The sequence below is a fragment of the Anser cygnoides genome, chromosome 6 (genome assembly GCF_040182565.1).
Source record: "Anser cygnoides isolate HZ-2024a breed goose chromosome 6, Taihu_goose_T2T_genome, whole genome shotgun sequence".
Taxonomy (NCBI): Eukaryota; Metazoa; Chordata; class Aves; order Anseriformes; family Anatidae; genus Anser; species Anser cygnoides.
The window spans coordinates 26,092,250-26,105,683 of NC_089878.1; the positions used below are offsets into that span (position 1 = coordinate 26,092,250).

The 13,434-nt window shown below is 41.8% G+C and overlaps 1 protein-coding gene across 19 annotated transcripts in view; it reads right to left on the reverse strand.

The window, feature by feature from the left end:
* Positions 1-13,434, reverse strand: part of KALRN (kalirin RhoGEF kinase) — a 502,830-nt gene that overhangs the window by 135,749 nt on the left and 353,647 nt on the right. For all 19 annotated transcript variants that reach the window (XR_007166315.2, XR_007166316.2, XM_048072237.2 and 16 more), the window contains 9 exons: positions 12,607-12,673; positions 11,645-11,754; positions 9,198-9,267; positions 7,448-7,537; positions 4,372-4,464; positions 2,897-3,008; positions 1,457-1,647; positions 945-1,046; positions 129-271 (listed from right to left, as the gene is read on the reverse strand). Coding sequence is in view for 17 of the 19 variants with exons in the window: in XM_048072237.2 (XP_047928194.2) it covers positions 129-271; positions 945-1,046; positions 1,457-1,647; positions 2,897-3,008; positions 4,372-4,464; positions 7,448-7,537; positions 9,198-9,267; positions 11,645-11,754; positions 12,607-12,673 (978 nt within the window). In the remaining 2 variants the exon portion in view is untranslated. The remainder of the gene's footprint in view (positions 1-128; positions 272-944; positions 1,047-1,456; positions 1,648-2,896; positions 3,009-4,371; positions 4,465-7,447; positions 7,538-9,197; positions 9,268-11,644; positions 11,755-12,606; positions 12,674-13,434) is intronic.

The following is a 13,434-nucleotide window of genomic DNA, read 5'->3' on the forward strand; positions in this document are numbered from 1 at the left end:
ATGATGAAAACTGCTTTCAACTATGGTAAGAAAAGCAAGTGAATCCAGTAAAGAGTCCACAGACACTACACTGCTGTTGGCTGACAAACCTCTAATGATTTCATGTTGAATGGAATGACTGAGGTTACCTTCTACTGTTGTTTCGCTGCTTTGCTGGTGTCTTGGGGAGCTGAATTGGCTCTTTCAGAGCTCCTTTCAGATGGATAATCCTTTCTTGAATGACTTCCCGGATGTTTTTGATCCATTCTTGTTTTGTTTCAATACTGGACGCCTGAAGTTCCACGAGGCAGAAAGACAGACACTCTATCACATTCCCAGCATATCACCTTCTATGTAGAAGAATCGTGGTTGGCTGATAAAAATGCATGATTAACTGCTTCTCCTCTCTGATGTATTGTTCTAGCTGCTGGATACCTGGTAATCCCAACTGAGGGTATTTTACTAGAGCTATTTGGCAAGCAACAACAAAGCAGCTAAGCTCTGGATAAATTTAGTTAATGCTAGCAATACAGCATGCTCTGTGGAGAGGAAATAGGTTATCAGTGCACAGCGGGATTTCCTCAGACTAAATAACTACCAAAAAAAATCTTCATTTGAAAATCACTTGACAGAAATGGCTGTCAGCTCTGGAGAGCTGAGGAAAATGTTGACTGTCAACAAACCCAGTGGCATAGGACTAAGGGAATTACACCTCCCAGAAAACACCCCGAGATGTGTTCTGTGTTAGTGTGTAGCTGCTCAGTCAAGATTGCAAGAGATTCAATTTCAGCAAGGCTTGACTCAGACTGTGGCCTTGGATCTGAATTGCTCCTGACGCAGGCATGACCCCACCGACAGATATGGAAACCATGTGAGTATGAGGATGGAAGAAACTGACCTTCCATTTAGGGCTCTCGAGGCCTCAACTAGCAGCTCTAAAGGCAAAGGAAACAAAAAAGACTTACTTTCAGCACAGTTTTATTGTCTGAGGATGGTGTTCGTCCAGACCACAAAGCAAATTTACAGGGATCTCCTTCCACATGTTCAGTCACTCCCAGTTCTGAGGTCTAGTGTGGAGGAAAGACGGTAAGAGATTTCATATAAATGAAGCCTCATGAGTCCAGAAAACTTTACATTTGTAGGGAGAATCAGGGGAGGCAGGGATGGATACGGGAATGAGATCTTGTCTCTGCTTTGCTACACACAGATAAAAGACAGAAAACCATCAGGGTATGGCAAGAAAGTGTGAATAGTTTAAGTGATCCTCCATGCACTTCCCACCCACCCATCACATCTCACTCTCTTAAACCTCCCCAGACTCACTGTGAGTTTGGCTTCCCACAGGGCCCAGAGCCAGCCCCTCCAGGTGGCATGAGCATCCCCAACCCAAGACAGGGAAGTACAAGCCATCCCCCAAACTCTACTTCCACCTACAAGAAAAGCAACACCCAGAATATTTCTTTGCAGCCACACCTACCAGTAGCTTGTTCTTGTAAACATATTTTGTGTGTCCTGAAGAATCTTTGATCTCCTTGCTAAACACCAAAGAGATTTCAAAGAGAAACAAATGCCTCTCACGGCCTTTCCGAATTAAAGACTTGGGATCCCACACTTGGAAGGAATCCTGAAGGATCAGCTCTCCCTGGACGTCCAGGTTCTCATCAAACCCTAAATAGAGCATACAAAACACATTGGCTAGTACTTGTTCTTGGGGGCAGTAATGCCCAGAAGCAACAGAGCTAGGAGGATTTGGAATAAAAGAGTCTTTCTTGTTTTTATGCGTATTCTGAAAGGACATTAATGGGCATTTACTGCCCTGGTGAAAATATATTTTTTTTTGTCTACTGCCAAATCATAATTATTTCACCAGAGCCAAATATGCCGTATGTGCTAAATGAGACTTCTGCTAAGAATAGTAGTAATTACTTAAAGATAAATATTATAAAGCTTTCGGTGGTGGTTACTGTACACAGAACTGCAACGCAAGGAATCTTATGCATGTCACCACAACTTCAGAGGAATCTAAGATGCTGTGGCTAGAAGTACCCTGTCATAACATGATACCCTCAAGCATGCTAACCCAACCTCCAAGGGCCCGTCTGAGCCCACAGCAGTGTGCTGGGGGAGCTACATGTATAAGAGCAAATCAGTAGGTTGTCTGAAACATGCTTTCCAGGAGTAGTTCCTGAGCTTCCAAGCCGCATGTCAAAAACCTTCATATCTGAGGATTGCAGGATGCCTTCCACATAACCTGGAGGCCTGATGGAAAAGGGAGTCCTGGGGACAGTTCTCAGGTGTGGGCTGGGTACAAGGTGCCCTTCCCGCTGCTATCTCAGCAGCCCATGGGTCACACTTCTCTCCAGAGAAAACATTTTCTATAAATTTGAAATACTTTTTTTTTGTGATACTTCTTTTCCTTTGGGCTGATTATACTAATATTTTGAACCACAAACTGTTTTGACTCAGAAAACCAGAACTTTTTCTTTTGAAATGTTGAGAGTTTTAGATGTTAGAAATGTTTTCATCCAATAATCATTACAGCTGTCAGCAGCTCAACTGACACTGTTTCAGAAGGTATTTTTGTTTCAGTAAGTAGGAAACTCTTCAACAAATATATATATTGTATATGTCTACATATACATGCAGATGTATATATCCATATATAAATACATGTATACGTAACATATACATATACTACATATGTAAATATTTTATATACAAATATAAACAAAATTCCAAAGCTTCCTAGCCAGTCTCCAAGACTTTTGGTGAAATTTCAGAAGGAGCTAGGAATTTCCTGAAAGTGATGGCCAGTCAACAGTACTGCTATAGCCAACCTGTGTTAACCTTCTAAACAAGTTGTAAGAAGGCTCAATTCACGCCCAAGTCCTTTCCCCATCCACCCATCCACCTGTACCTTCCAGCATGCTGACGTGCATTGCATCATTGGCCTTCTTGGGGACACTGAGCATCACTTCCAGACCATCTTTGAGCTCCCCTTTGCCTTCCTCACAGCAGGTTAGCAGTTCCTAAGAAGCAATGCAGAACACCTGTAAGCAAACTCTGATCATGCTGTCTCTATCTCATGTTTCTTGGTATGTAGAGTGCAAAGTTGGAACAGTGTCACAAACAGTGACAGGAAAAAGCTGAACTGCATCAAAACTCACTGTGGATGCTCACAAATAGGGGGTATCATATGGGAAGGACTATAAATCAAGACAAGTCAAGGCGTTATTGAACGAGACTGCACTCAGAGGGTTTCTGAGGTTTTATGCCCATGTTCCAGCTACACTAGCTGGGGAGCAGGACCCCAGACTGCTCCAGCAGCATGTCTGTGGCACAGTGCAGGCAGGGCTGGCAGGGCGCTCTGCCCAGGACAGGCAGGTCCCTTCTAGGAAGTCACCCGAGAAGGAACCCAAAGGGTGACGACTGAAGGGCTGTTTTAGCCATCCCAGTAGCTCTGGTTTGCACAGTGCAGGCTTGCTGTCCCACAGCACTCACAAGACTGTGGCAAGCCTGTTGTTTCAGCAAACTGGTATGAAGCACAGATTTGTTGAAACACTGATTGTACCCAGTAAGTACCTTGGTAGTACGGTGCACCACTCCATTTGTACATACACAGGAAGCATGAATCTAAAGAGATGCAAGTATCATCTATGGTCCTAGCTTGTCAAGGTCAGAATCTGTCTCTTCCATTTTCCCAAAGATATTTTTTCTTGGCTTTTCTAGTTTAGAACTGAACAGCAGCTTGTTAAGTTAGATCTAAAATTCAGTTATTGACAAGATTTGGCAAAAAACTATAACCAATTTATAAGAAACCAATCAAAAGTTTTTGTTGTTGTTGTTTTATTTTTAAATGGGAAATGCTAGTGCTTCATTTTTAAGTCTTTGTTTCGTATATGAAGGTTTTCCCTGTTTTTCAAACACAAGTGTCCATTCCCAAACAGAATCTAACAGGAGTCTCGGTGAAGAATCCTTTCCCAAAGTTCATGACTGCTGTCACTGAAGCCTTTAATCAAAATATTACATGTCACAAACTTAGTAAGAAGAAAAGGAAAGTAAAACCATTCTGTCATCCCTTCAATTTCCCTTTCCTAGTTCTTGCTTTTCAGGATTAAATCCACTTGTACACCCACAACCAGCTGAAGCAAGCCATCACTTGTTTGCTGTTTGCTTTTTTTTTCTTTCTGTGAATATTTTCCTTTAAAATATGCAACCTGATTTCACACTTTGTTGTCATGCTCAGGCCTGGGTAGTAGGAGCAGCAGCTCAGTAGTAGCTGCTTACAGATCACAGACAACTTGATGAAGCAGCTCCTTTTAGAATAAAAGCTAACTCATTACAACTGTGAACTGCTCTGCGTGAGCTGATTTGGGCAGCTCACTAAGGTACCTTCAGTAGGAGTTGGTATTTTGTGATCCTCTGGACAGGTTTGATTAAATAAGAAGAGATAGAATTCGCCAGACCATGCCTTTGCTGAATTTCCTAGAAGAGATAAAAACAGCAGTCAGTCATGGAAAACTGTTAACCCCTTGCCAGACGGATCCACCCATAACAAACGTCAGCTCTGTATCTCTGCATTTCTTTGTTTAGCATTTTAACTCTCTTCAAGCTCACATACAAATATCAGTGTGGTTTCAGAGAGGCTGGCAATAAACTGCAGTGTCCCCCTAAGGCCACTCAGACTGCAGGAGCAGTGTGCAAGTTGAACTAAGGCTACGCTGAGTAAACTACACAGGCTTTGATTTAAATATGACTTATCAGTCATGTCAACTGGTTTCTCTTAGCTATGAAGGCTGAAAGCAGAGTTTTAACGTTCAATTAAAATGGAGTGACATTAAATTAAATTGAAGAAGTAGGGTGCAATTTAGCTGTCTAAACATAAGCAGCTAGTACCATCTGAGAGCCCTGAGGTAGCTGAAATACCCACATGGGAGCAACGCAGCTGACAGTGCTGACAGACCTATGCTGTTCTGAGGCGGCAGCTGGGGGCCGGGAGAGAGGCCCTTATGATACCTCTTATAGCACTGAGTGCTTCTGAATGGCAGCCAAATGTCTGTGCTGATCACTGTGACGTGCTCATGAACTTCTGGAGTCATCGCAGATAGGTATGGGGTGAGGTCTGCAAAGGACTACAGTGGGAGCTCCTGAGAATCCCTCAAGACCCTACCGCACATATTTAGTCGTCTAAAAGATTTTGAATATTTGATCCCTGCTGCCCTTCAGGGACAGGTTCTGTGCTGACGTAGGACAGGCTGGGATTCCTCTGCCTCTGCCAGGCTCTGGGCATGCCTGCCCCCCTCCTGGCCAGGATATACTCCGGTACAAGGGAAGAGATAGGAAGGGGGAATGGGATTTATCTGAGGCTGGAGGGTAACTTTCAGGCTATACAGTGAAGAAGTTGCACAAGATAAAGGGGGAAGAACTGCCAAGAACAGATTTTCTTTCTGTATACAGTCTGATTTTCTGCTGAATACTACTTTTTATTTATTTATTTTAGCTGTAGTGTTTATGCTGAGATGCAAAAATAGCCATTTTTTCACAAAAGGTGCCAACAGAAGGTGTTGGTTTTTGTACTAGGAGTTTTTTTCTTTTTCTTTCTGAAATAAATGCCTGTGCCATGAACAAGACCCAAAAGGAAAGAAGCTCTGTGTGGGGTTTAGGGGAGTTTGCATGAAGCTGAGTCACAGCTGGCTCCCTGTTTGGCGGAGTCTGCAGAACACATGGCTGGACTTCAATTAGCAACTGCGTGCGCCAGCATAGCTTTGGCCACACCTGTGAACTTCCTGAAGCTGGCTAAGGACACTAACTTTTGTAGGATCTAAGTGATTAATTCAGCACTACTCCTTCCTTCCAGCTCTCTGATCAGCAGGACATGCTCCCAGCAAGATGTGTCCCCCTTGGGCACCCCCTTCTCTGCCAGGATGCTCCCTGGTCAGACTGGGCAGAGGCAGAGGAGGTTGGTGGAGTAACAGATGTACCTGCTGCGTGGGAGGCTGCAGCTGGAAAGCAATAGCACTGCTACATGCAATCAGATAAATACACTGCTGGAGAGGGACGTTCTCCCTGCAGCTCTTCCCTTTGGTCTCTGAAGTCTTGGAATAAGACAGCAGCCTGCTTGACTGTGACTGTCAGGCACAGAGATACCTGAACTAGATTTGAAGCAGCCTAGCCACCGAGCTCCGTGCTCTCATCTTTGCTCTGGTTCTTGTTTGAAGCAAGCTTAGTTCATGTTATAGCACACAATGGCTCACCATTAGACACAGCTTAAGTTACTACTTGGGTTGAAAAGTGTCCCAAGGGCTTGGGGGAACTGAAGGTGTGTGAGGCACTGTGCTAGCAGTTGTCTTGCACCAAGATGAGCTACAAACAGGATCAACATGTAGTCTTACATGTAATGACAGCAGCCCAGGCAAACATCAAAAATATCCTCTACACAGGGCGGCACAGGACCTTACAGAGGCCCTGGGGTGGACAACATGGAGAACCAGTACACACCATTCAACAGGCTCAAGCGCCACCTCCTGGAAAATCCATTTCGGTTCAATTCTACTTCCAACATTAGTTAACAAGGCAAAAAAACAAACAACAACAACAAAGTGTTCGTTACATTTCTTCTGGCTCACATGAGCCCCTTCAGTGTTGAGTTTAACTGATCAGTGGCACAGACAAAACCCAGAGGAACTGATTCACGTCATGTGCCAACCACATCATAGGTTGGGTACTGCTGAGTCTTAACGATTTGTAAAAGGATTTCTCTTTGGAAAAGAGACACTAATTAATTAATTAATTAATTAATTTCTTTATTTTTTGGGGGAGGGATTACTTTTGGTTTGTGTTTCCTCAGAAAGACAATTACTTAAAGCTATAAGTTAGCAGACAGGCACGGAAAAATGCATGAGGTTCCAAAAATCAGAGGAAGTGCTTAGTTTAAAAGTACCGAGAAACTTCAACGATTTTTTTCTCAGTCCACAAAACCATGATGGGAGCCTGCAAATGTTTATAACCAGGTGTACTGCTTGTAAGGAAAACAGTCTAATTGCAGGCAATGGAGTCCCTTACTAGTACGATGAGGCAAATGTTTAGTATGGTGGGTCAGATTTGCAGAACAGGATCTTGTTTTGGACTTAAGGATTTCAGGTCATAAAATATAATGGGATTTGCTTTTCATTTTACCGCTAAACCCGGAAGCAGAGAGTATATCTAAACCAGATCTTCAGAAAGGATTGTGTCTGAAAAATGCACAAAGGTTCCCATGAGAGTGCCTGTCTCCATTAAAAATGACTTGCCACACTGATGAAGATCACACATCACACTACAGCCTATCAGTTTTCACAGCATGTGGTATCTGCAGTGGAATGGAAAACTCAAATGTTAAGGTACAAAAAGGAATCTGTTGCTCAGATGTAAAGAGGAGGTGTTTCCGATGCAGTATGTCTGCTGAAGGAAAATGGCAGTGGCTGCTTACATCAAAGAAAGTCCCTGCGTGTTCCAGGATGAGCTGGCTGGAGTCAGGCTTGTTTTTGCAGTAGGTGACATACATCTGAAATTTATCTGCCTGTGAAAACAAACATCAAGGGAAAAGCAAGATAAGCTATTTCTCTGCTCTTACATTCTCATTAAGGCTCACCAGGACAAATACAAGTGACAAACCCCCACCTCTCGAAGCAATGTGAGAAATATGAATTAAGAACGGAAGATTTAGAGGCAGTTCACAACTTACCTGAGCAGTTCTGAGGGGTATGAGGTGCACCATGTAACAGCTATGGGAGGCTTTCGTTAACAAATGCGACAGAGGGAAGGCCTAAAACTTTAATCCAGCTGAAAAACAATTTCTAAGAGCTCTGATGAGGTTACACAGTTTGCATCCAAATCCCAGTCATGAAGTGTTGGCTCTATCACCTACTTGCAGATAAAGCCAGCATGGGAACTCCGGGCAAGACACTCACCTAGCTGAAAGTGGCTTGAGCCAACACTTTTGTCTTAAGACTGGCTCAGATTTGTGATGTCTGGCTCAAACTTGCCTTTCCTACCTTGGTTCAGACTTTAATGGCTCAAACTTTATGTTGTGCTAAGAGCGTTTTGCATTTCATTTCCTAATTTATTTAAGAGGAAATTAGAAGCATCTGTGCAGTCCTGCCTTAGAGCAGTTTCATATTACTCAACACTGGTCTCAGGGAGAGGGAGCCAGGCAGAGGAGGATGGCCTCCTTTGATTACTATTGCTTTTTTGATACCATGAATCTAAATAACAGGACCTTGCAATTGGGCAGGCAGTTTTGCATGTACTGTTGCTGAGGTTCTGAGGTGATGTGGTACTATCTTAAAAGCACCATGAATATTTTGCACAGAATGATATGTAAATGCATTCATCTTTCATAAATATGTAACCTCTTCCATGTAAACTAAATTTCTGAATCCATTTCATCAGTATTTGTGCCATGTTTTCAAATTAAAAGCCTATTCAAAATCATCCAAACATGCTCATTTTTTTGGTAAGCGAAAAGGTTCCGTAATGACTTCAAAAATACTAATTCACAGTTTTAAAATATCAATAAAGCCAGCAGAGCAAACATGAAGAAGGCTGAATTGCCTGGTAAATATTTTGAAAAGATAACAGTTTTCATACAGATAAATTACCATAGCCAATTCCTGGAGCCTCCTATGCTCATGAACACTCTTAGCATCAAGATTTCAAAGTCCTGCTGGAAATTTTCCTGGCAGTGGGTAATGGAATGAGAGAGTACAGTGGCTCAGCAATTTGACACTCATTTCTGAAGCAAAATGTTGATAAAAGAAGATGTTCATGCCTTTGTAAAGGCCTCATGCATGACTAAAATTCTCTAAGGAGGGTATATTATGATTTTAAATGTTTCATCCTTGCAGGGTTCTTTGCAAAGGAATGAATGTCACCCTTAAATATGGATTTGGTTTGACAAATTCCTTTTGAACAGGTTCTTGAACCAGCAGAGGTAAGTACTGTGTTGGTCAGTGCAGGACAAGGAGTGGGACTCTGGAAGGCTTTCATACCACTCAAGAGAAAGAGTTAAGGAAGGGAGCTTCCACCCTGAGAGGGTGAAGGCGGAAACAGTCCTCATTACAGATTTACCCTTGATTTCACTTTTCACCAGGGATGTAACCCCTGCACCAATTCTCAGCTTGTTTCTGTCTGTACTGGAGGAATTAATTTGAATAAATAAAAAGAAGAAGGCTCATTACCCAGGTGACGAAGCAATGGCCCACATCCTCAGGCAGTTGTTCATATTTCTCGAGTTCTTTCAGAAAAATGCTAAAAAAAGAAGACACCGATGTAATTAGTTACAGTCAAATGCCCAGGGGAAGCAGAATGACCAATGAATTGATCAGTGTTAATGACCAATAGTTGTCTCTTGACTGTGAGGCTAATCAAGTGTGCTGCCAGTGAAGAAAGTGTGTCCTTGCAAAGGCATGCTTTGCTATTTGAGTATAAACATGCCCCACTCAACTACAATGAAAAAGGTAAGTGTCCAGTGTGTTCAGGAAGACAAAGTGACATTCAAGAACCAGACTAAATCTTCAAAAAGATCTTGTGAAGTGGTTCAAAAACAGGAGCCCAAATGTTCCAGCTTCCCATTGTGAAACTCAGCACTCTGAGCAAAGGACAATTTAAACAAGCTTGACACTTTGTGGGTAGTAGTAAATTCCCCACATACAAATTTCATAATCAACTCACTCCCATCACCTTGTACTGTGAATGACATCTCTGATTTCAGACAGAGCCTTATACAATGCCTAGGTGGAAAGAGCAACATGAAACAGAAGTTGCAGAAGGAGAAGCAACTGTGTGTGCTGTTTCTCTTGCCCTGAATCACGTTGGAGGATGCATTAACATCAGTGCCCAAAGGAGAAGATCGGAGGATGCAGGTATGGAGGGGACAATTTATTTTAGTGTTGTTAGAAGCTGTGGTGAGAAAAGGATGATGCACATGCAGCAAGCTGGTAAAGGACAGGTCAGAGAAAGGAGAAACAGCAGTAACAGGGAGCTGTGGGGCATGACTGAGGTCTGAAGGGGGTGGCAGCTGAGAGTGAGGGAAAGTCAAAAAGAGTAATCAGATGTCATCAGTCAGAGACACAAAGGAAAACAACATCACAGAGAGGAGAGGGGAAGTGGGAAGGCAACTGGGTGATCCCAGCATAGTTAAATGAGGAAGAATATTTATTGGTAGGACTGCACAATTCTTGTGGGCTGTAAGTCAATTCATCTGTTAATTAAAGGCCTTTTTAATCTAATACGTAGTTTGACTCTACTATTTTGTAATGCTTTGAAGCTGCTTGCACAGAAGTAGGCAAACAGTAGCCTCTCCTGGACCATATTCATGTGCATACGATGGCACATTTACCTGTCTGAAGCACTGAAAGTCCCCCAGAACTTCAACAGAGAACAGTCTTCTGAGCTGTTTTTCAAACTGCCTTGCTTTTGATGTACAACTTGAAGACAGACTTTGAAATTCAGGCTGAACTTGTGGGATTTAGCATCCCTAAGTGTTGTAACTCCCATTGCATTCATATTATATCAGGGAAACAATGCCCTCTAAGCACATCTGATACAGTCTCATCTTGATAAAAGGAAGCACTATTACTTACAGATTAAACACAGTGAGTCTCTAAGTGGCAAGAAAGCTACTTCTTAATCCAGCTCATGTCAGCCATTCCTTTTTTCTCCCCTTGTGTTTTCCAAGAGATTGTATTTTTGACAGACAGTTTCCAGACCTGATCCATTTTCTATTTCATAATTTCCACTTAAAATATTCACTTTACTTATCAGCTCTCAACCCAGCATGATTTAGAGAGAGTCACAGCTGTGGTACCATGCTGTTACCAAATTTTGCCGTGATCAATCCTTTGAATGTAGTAGTACCTGACTTTTTTACCCAGAGGTACCAATGACAAAGTCCTACCATTGATAACCTTGATATCCATCTGATTAATATAAACACTATCAATTCACACAAAAGCATCACATTTACTGAAACCTATCAGCCTCTCTCTAGGCAACAAGTAACCTCAGAGCACAGAGTTCCTCAGTTATTAAGTCACTCACAAGCATCAGAAACAAGAAAAGTTAGTTCCAAAGTTTCTACTCCTTTAATTTTGCTGAACGTTACTACGAATTCACATCCACCTGTCTGAGACATGCAGCTATAACGGAGCCAAAGGCTGCAGTTCTCACATTTTGATAGGGATACAAGTTGTGATGCTATATATATGAAACATAATATGCATCCGTCAAGAAGACCTCATTTCCTAAACTGTAAAGCTGAAGGAGTATGCCTGCTACCTCAGTGCCCCATTCTTCCTCAAATGGAAGATATGCAGAGCACAAATACAGTGCTGTGAGATGGAAAACGTGTAAGACTACAAAGTATTGGTATAATAGGACTTCAACATTGTTAATCAGCTGTAGGCACGGTTTTAACAAAAATGCAATTTTTTTTTGTAAAATAAAAACAAAAACAAACAAAACAAGAAATCAAACATTATTTTATAAATCTAGATTAATTACTTTACACTCTGGTGTACATTCTACTGTAGGCGTTCAGAGCGGACACCACATAGATGTGTAGGTATATGTATACTTTTGGCTTCCTTAGTCAGCAAACATCAACAGAAATGTTAGGAAAACCTACTTGTTATGAAAGTCATATATCTCCTGAATATTGCCAAAGATGATGTGTTCTTTATTAAGAATCCCAGCGGGTATTTCTTCCACTCCACTTGTCATTTCCCAAAGGTAAGTCTGGAAGACAGCAAAAACTCTTAGCTTTGAGAGAATAAATGCAGTGAAAAAGAATAGATCTCCTTGCTTTCTTGCCGAAGGCACGGGCTGACAAGGGAACTACACACTTTGTGATTAAACAAACAGGGTAAAAAAAAGAGATGTTCCAGTGTCACAAAAAGCTCTCCAGAGAAATTCAAAGTGCTGACACTGAGAAGTTGTCTGAGGAAAAAGCAAAAACATGGCAATAGCACCTGTCTTTGCTGTCCAACTGATGGTGTCCAAGAACTTCAGGCAGAAACAGTTGAAAGATAGCTGCGTTTGCCACTTCAGTAGCATTAGACACATAAAAATCCATTTCAAACTGCAGAAATGTGAAATCTGTCAGATTTCACTGAAAAACACTCTGCTTTTTGCCTTGAATACCAGAGTCTCCTTCAGAACCACCCTGCTGCAGAGCTAGGTAAGCTATTTGACAGTGCAAATCCAGCTCTTTGTCTAGCTTGAGGTGATCTCTAGCTTGAGAAGATCCAAAGAAAGAGAATTGAATTCTTAAGGAAATGCTCCATGACTGAAAAAAAGAATGGAATCCAACAAATTTCAGGTCAACTCATGAACATACTGCTATTTACCGAGTCCCAAGACAATGCTCTTACTCTCTTTCTATCTACTTTGATATTAAAAGCACACTGAGGTGTCCCCAGAGGTGCAGACGTTTACAGATATATGTGAGGTCCCTCCACTCTCACCAGGCTCCCACCACCAGACATGACTCTGCTGTCAGTCGCCAATGGTGGGTAACCTCACACCACCACCACAAAGGACACCGTGTCCTTCCTAAAAACACCGGAGACTCCCCAGGCTGTAACTTACCTCTAAACATTCATGTAAATCCCTGACATAAGCTTTTTCTGTCTGAAGCAGCTCAGCCATAATGAATCTGGAAAAAAAAAAAAAAAAAAAGGTATTTTGTGTGCTTTGGGCATTATAGGCAATGTAATGAAGAGAAAACACAACATTTTTCTATTGTCTTCATGAATCAACGTACTTCCACTCTGAACCTCCAGCTGCCTCATTTTGCACATTTCAGCTTCATATATGAAATATCACATGATATTCTAGTATCTTGTAGCATTATTTTTTAAATAACTTTTCTGCATAAAATTCTGTTAAGTTGTATTTCTGCAGTGCTGAGGCATGATTTACTATCTACATACCAAGCTATAGCAGTCAACCAATTGTCAGCTATTTTTTTCCATAAGAAAAGACTTGAGATTCCCTGACAAGATTTTCAACTTCACTAACATGCAATTAAAAGTCAACCTGAAACTTGAATTTCAGTGGGAATACTAATGGATTTGGGAGACACCGCTAGTTTGAAGAAGGTACAACAGCTTGGTATCTGACTGGAGACAATGCAAACTGCTGGAAAGCCCAGCAACCACATTTGTAGTGCCTCAAGCTCAAAAATCAAATGCTCGATGCTTTGAAAATGTGCCACAGGAGGACCAAGTGTAACCACTGTCCCCTAAAGGAGAAATGGTTTCTTATTAAGGTTGTCCAGAGTAATGACTATTTCAGAGGGATGAGAAGGATCATACATACAAATGCTTTCCAGAATATTCTCACACAAAATTTAAGGCAAAGTATTGTAAAAGTGAAGCATTTCTAGATTTAAGTGCAAGAAGCACTCTCACAATA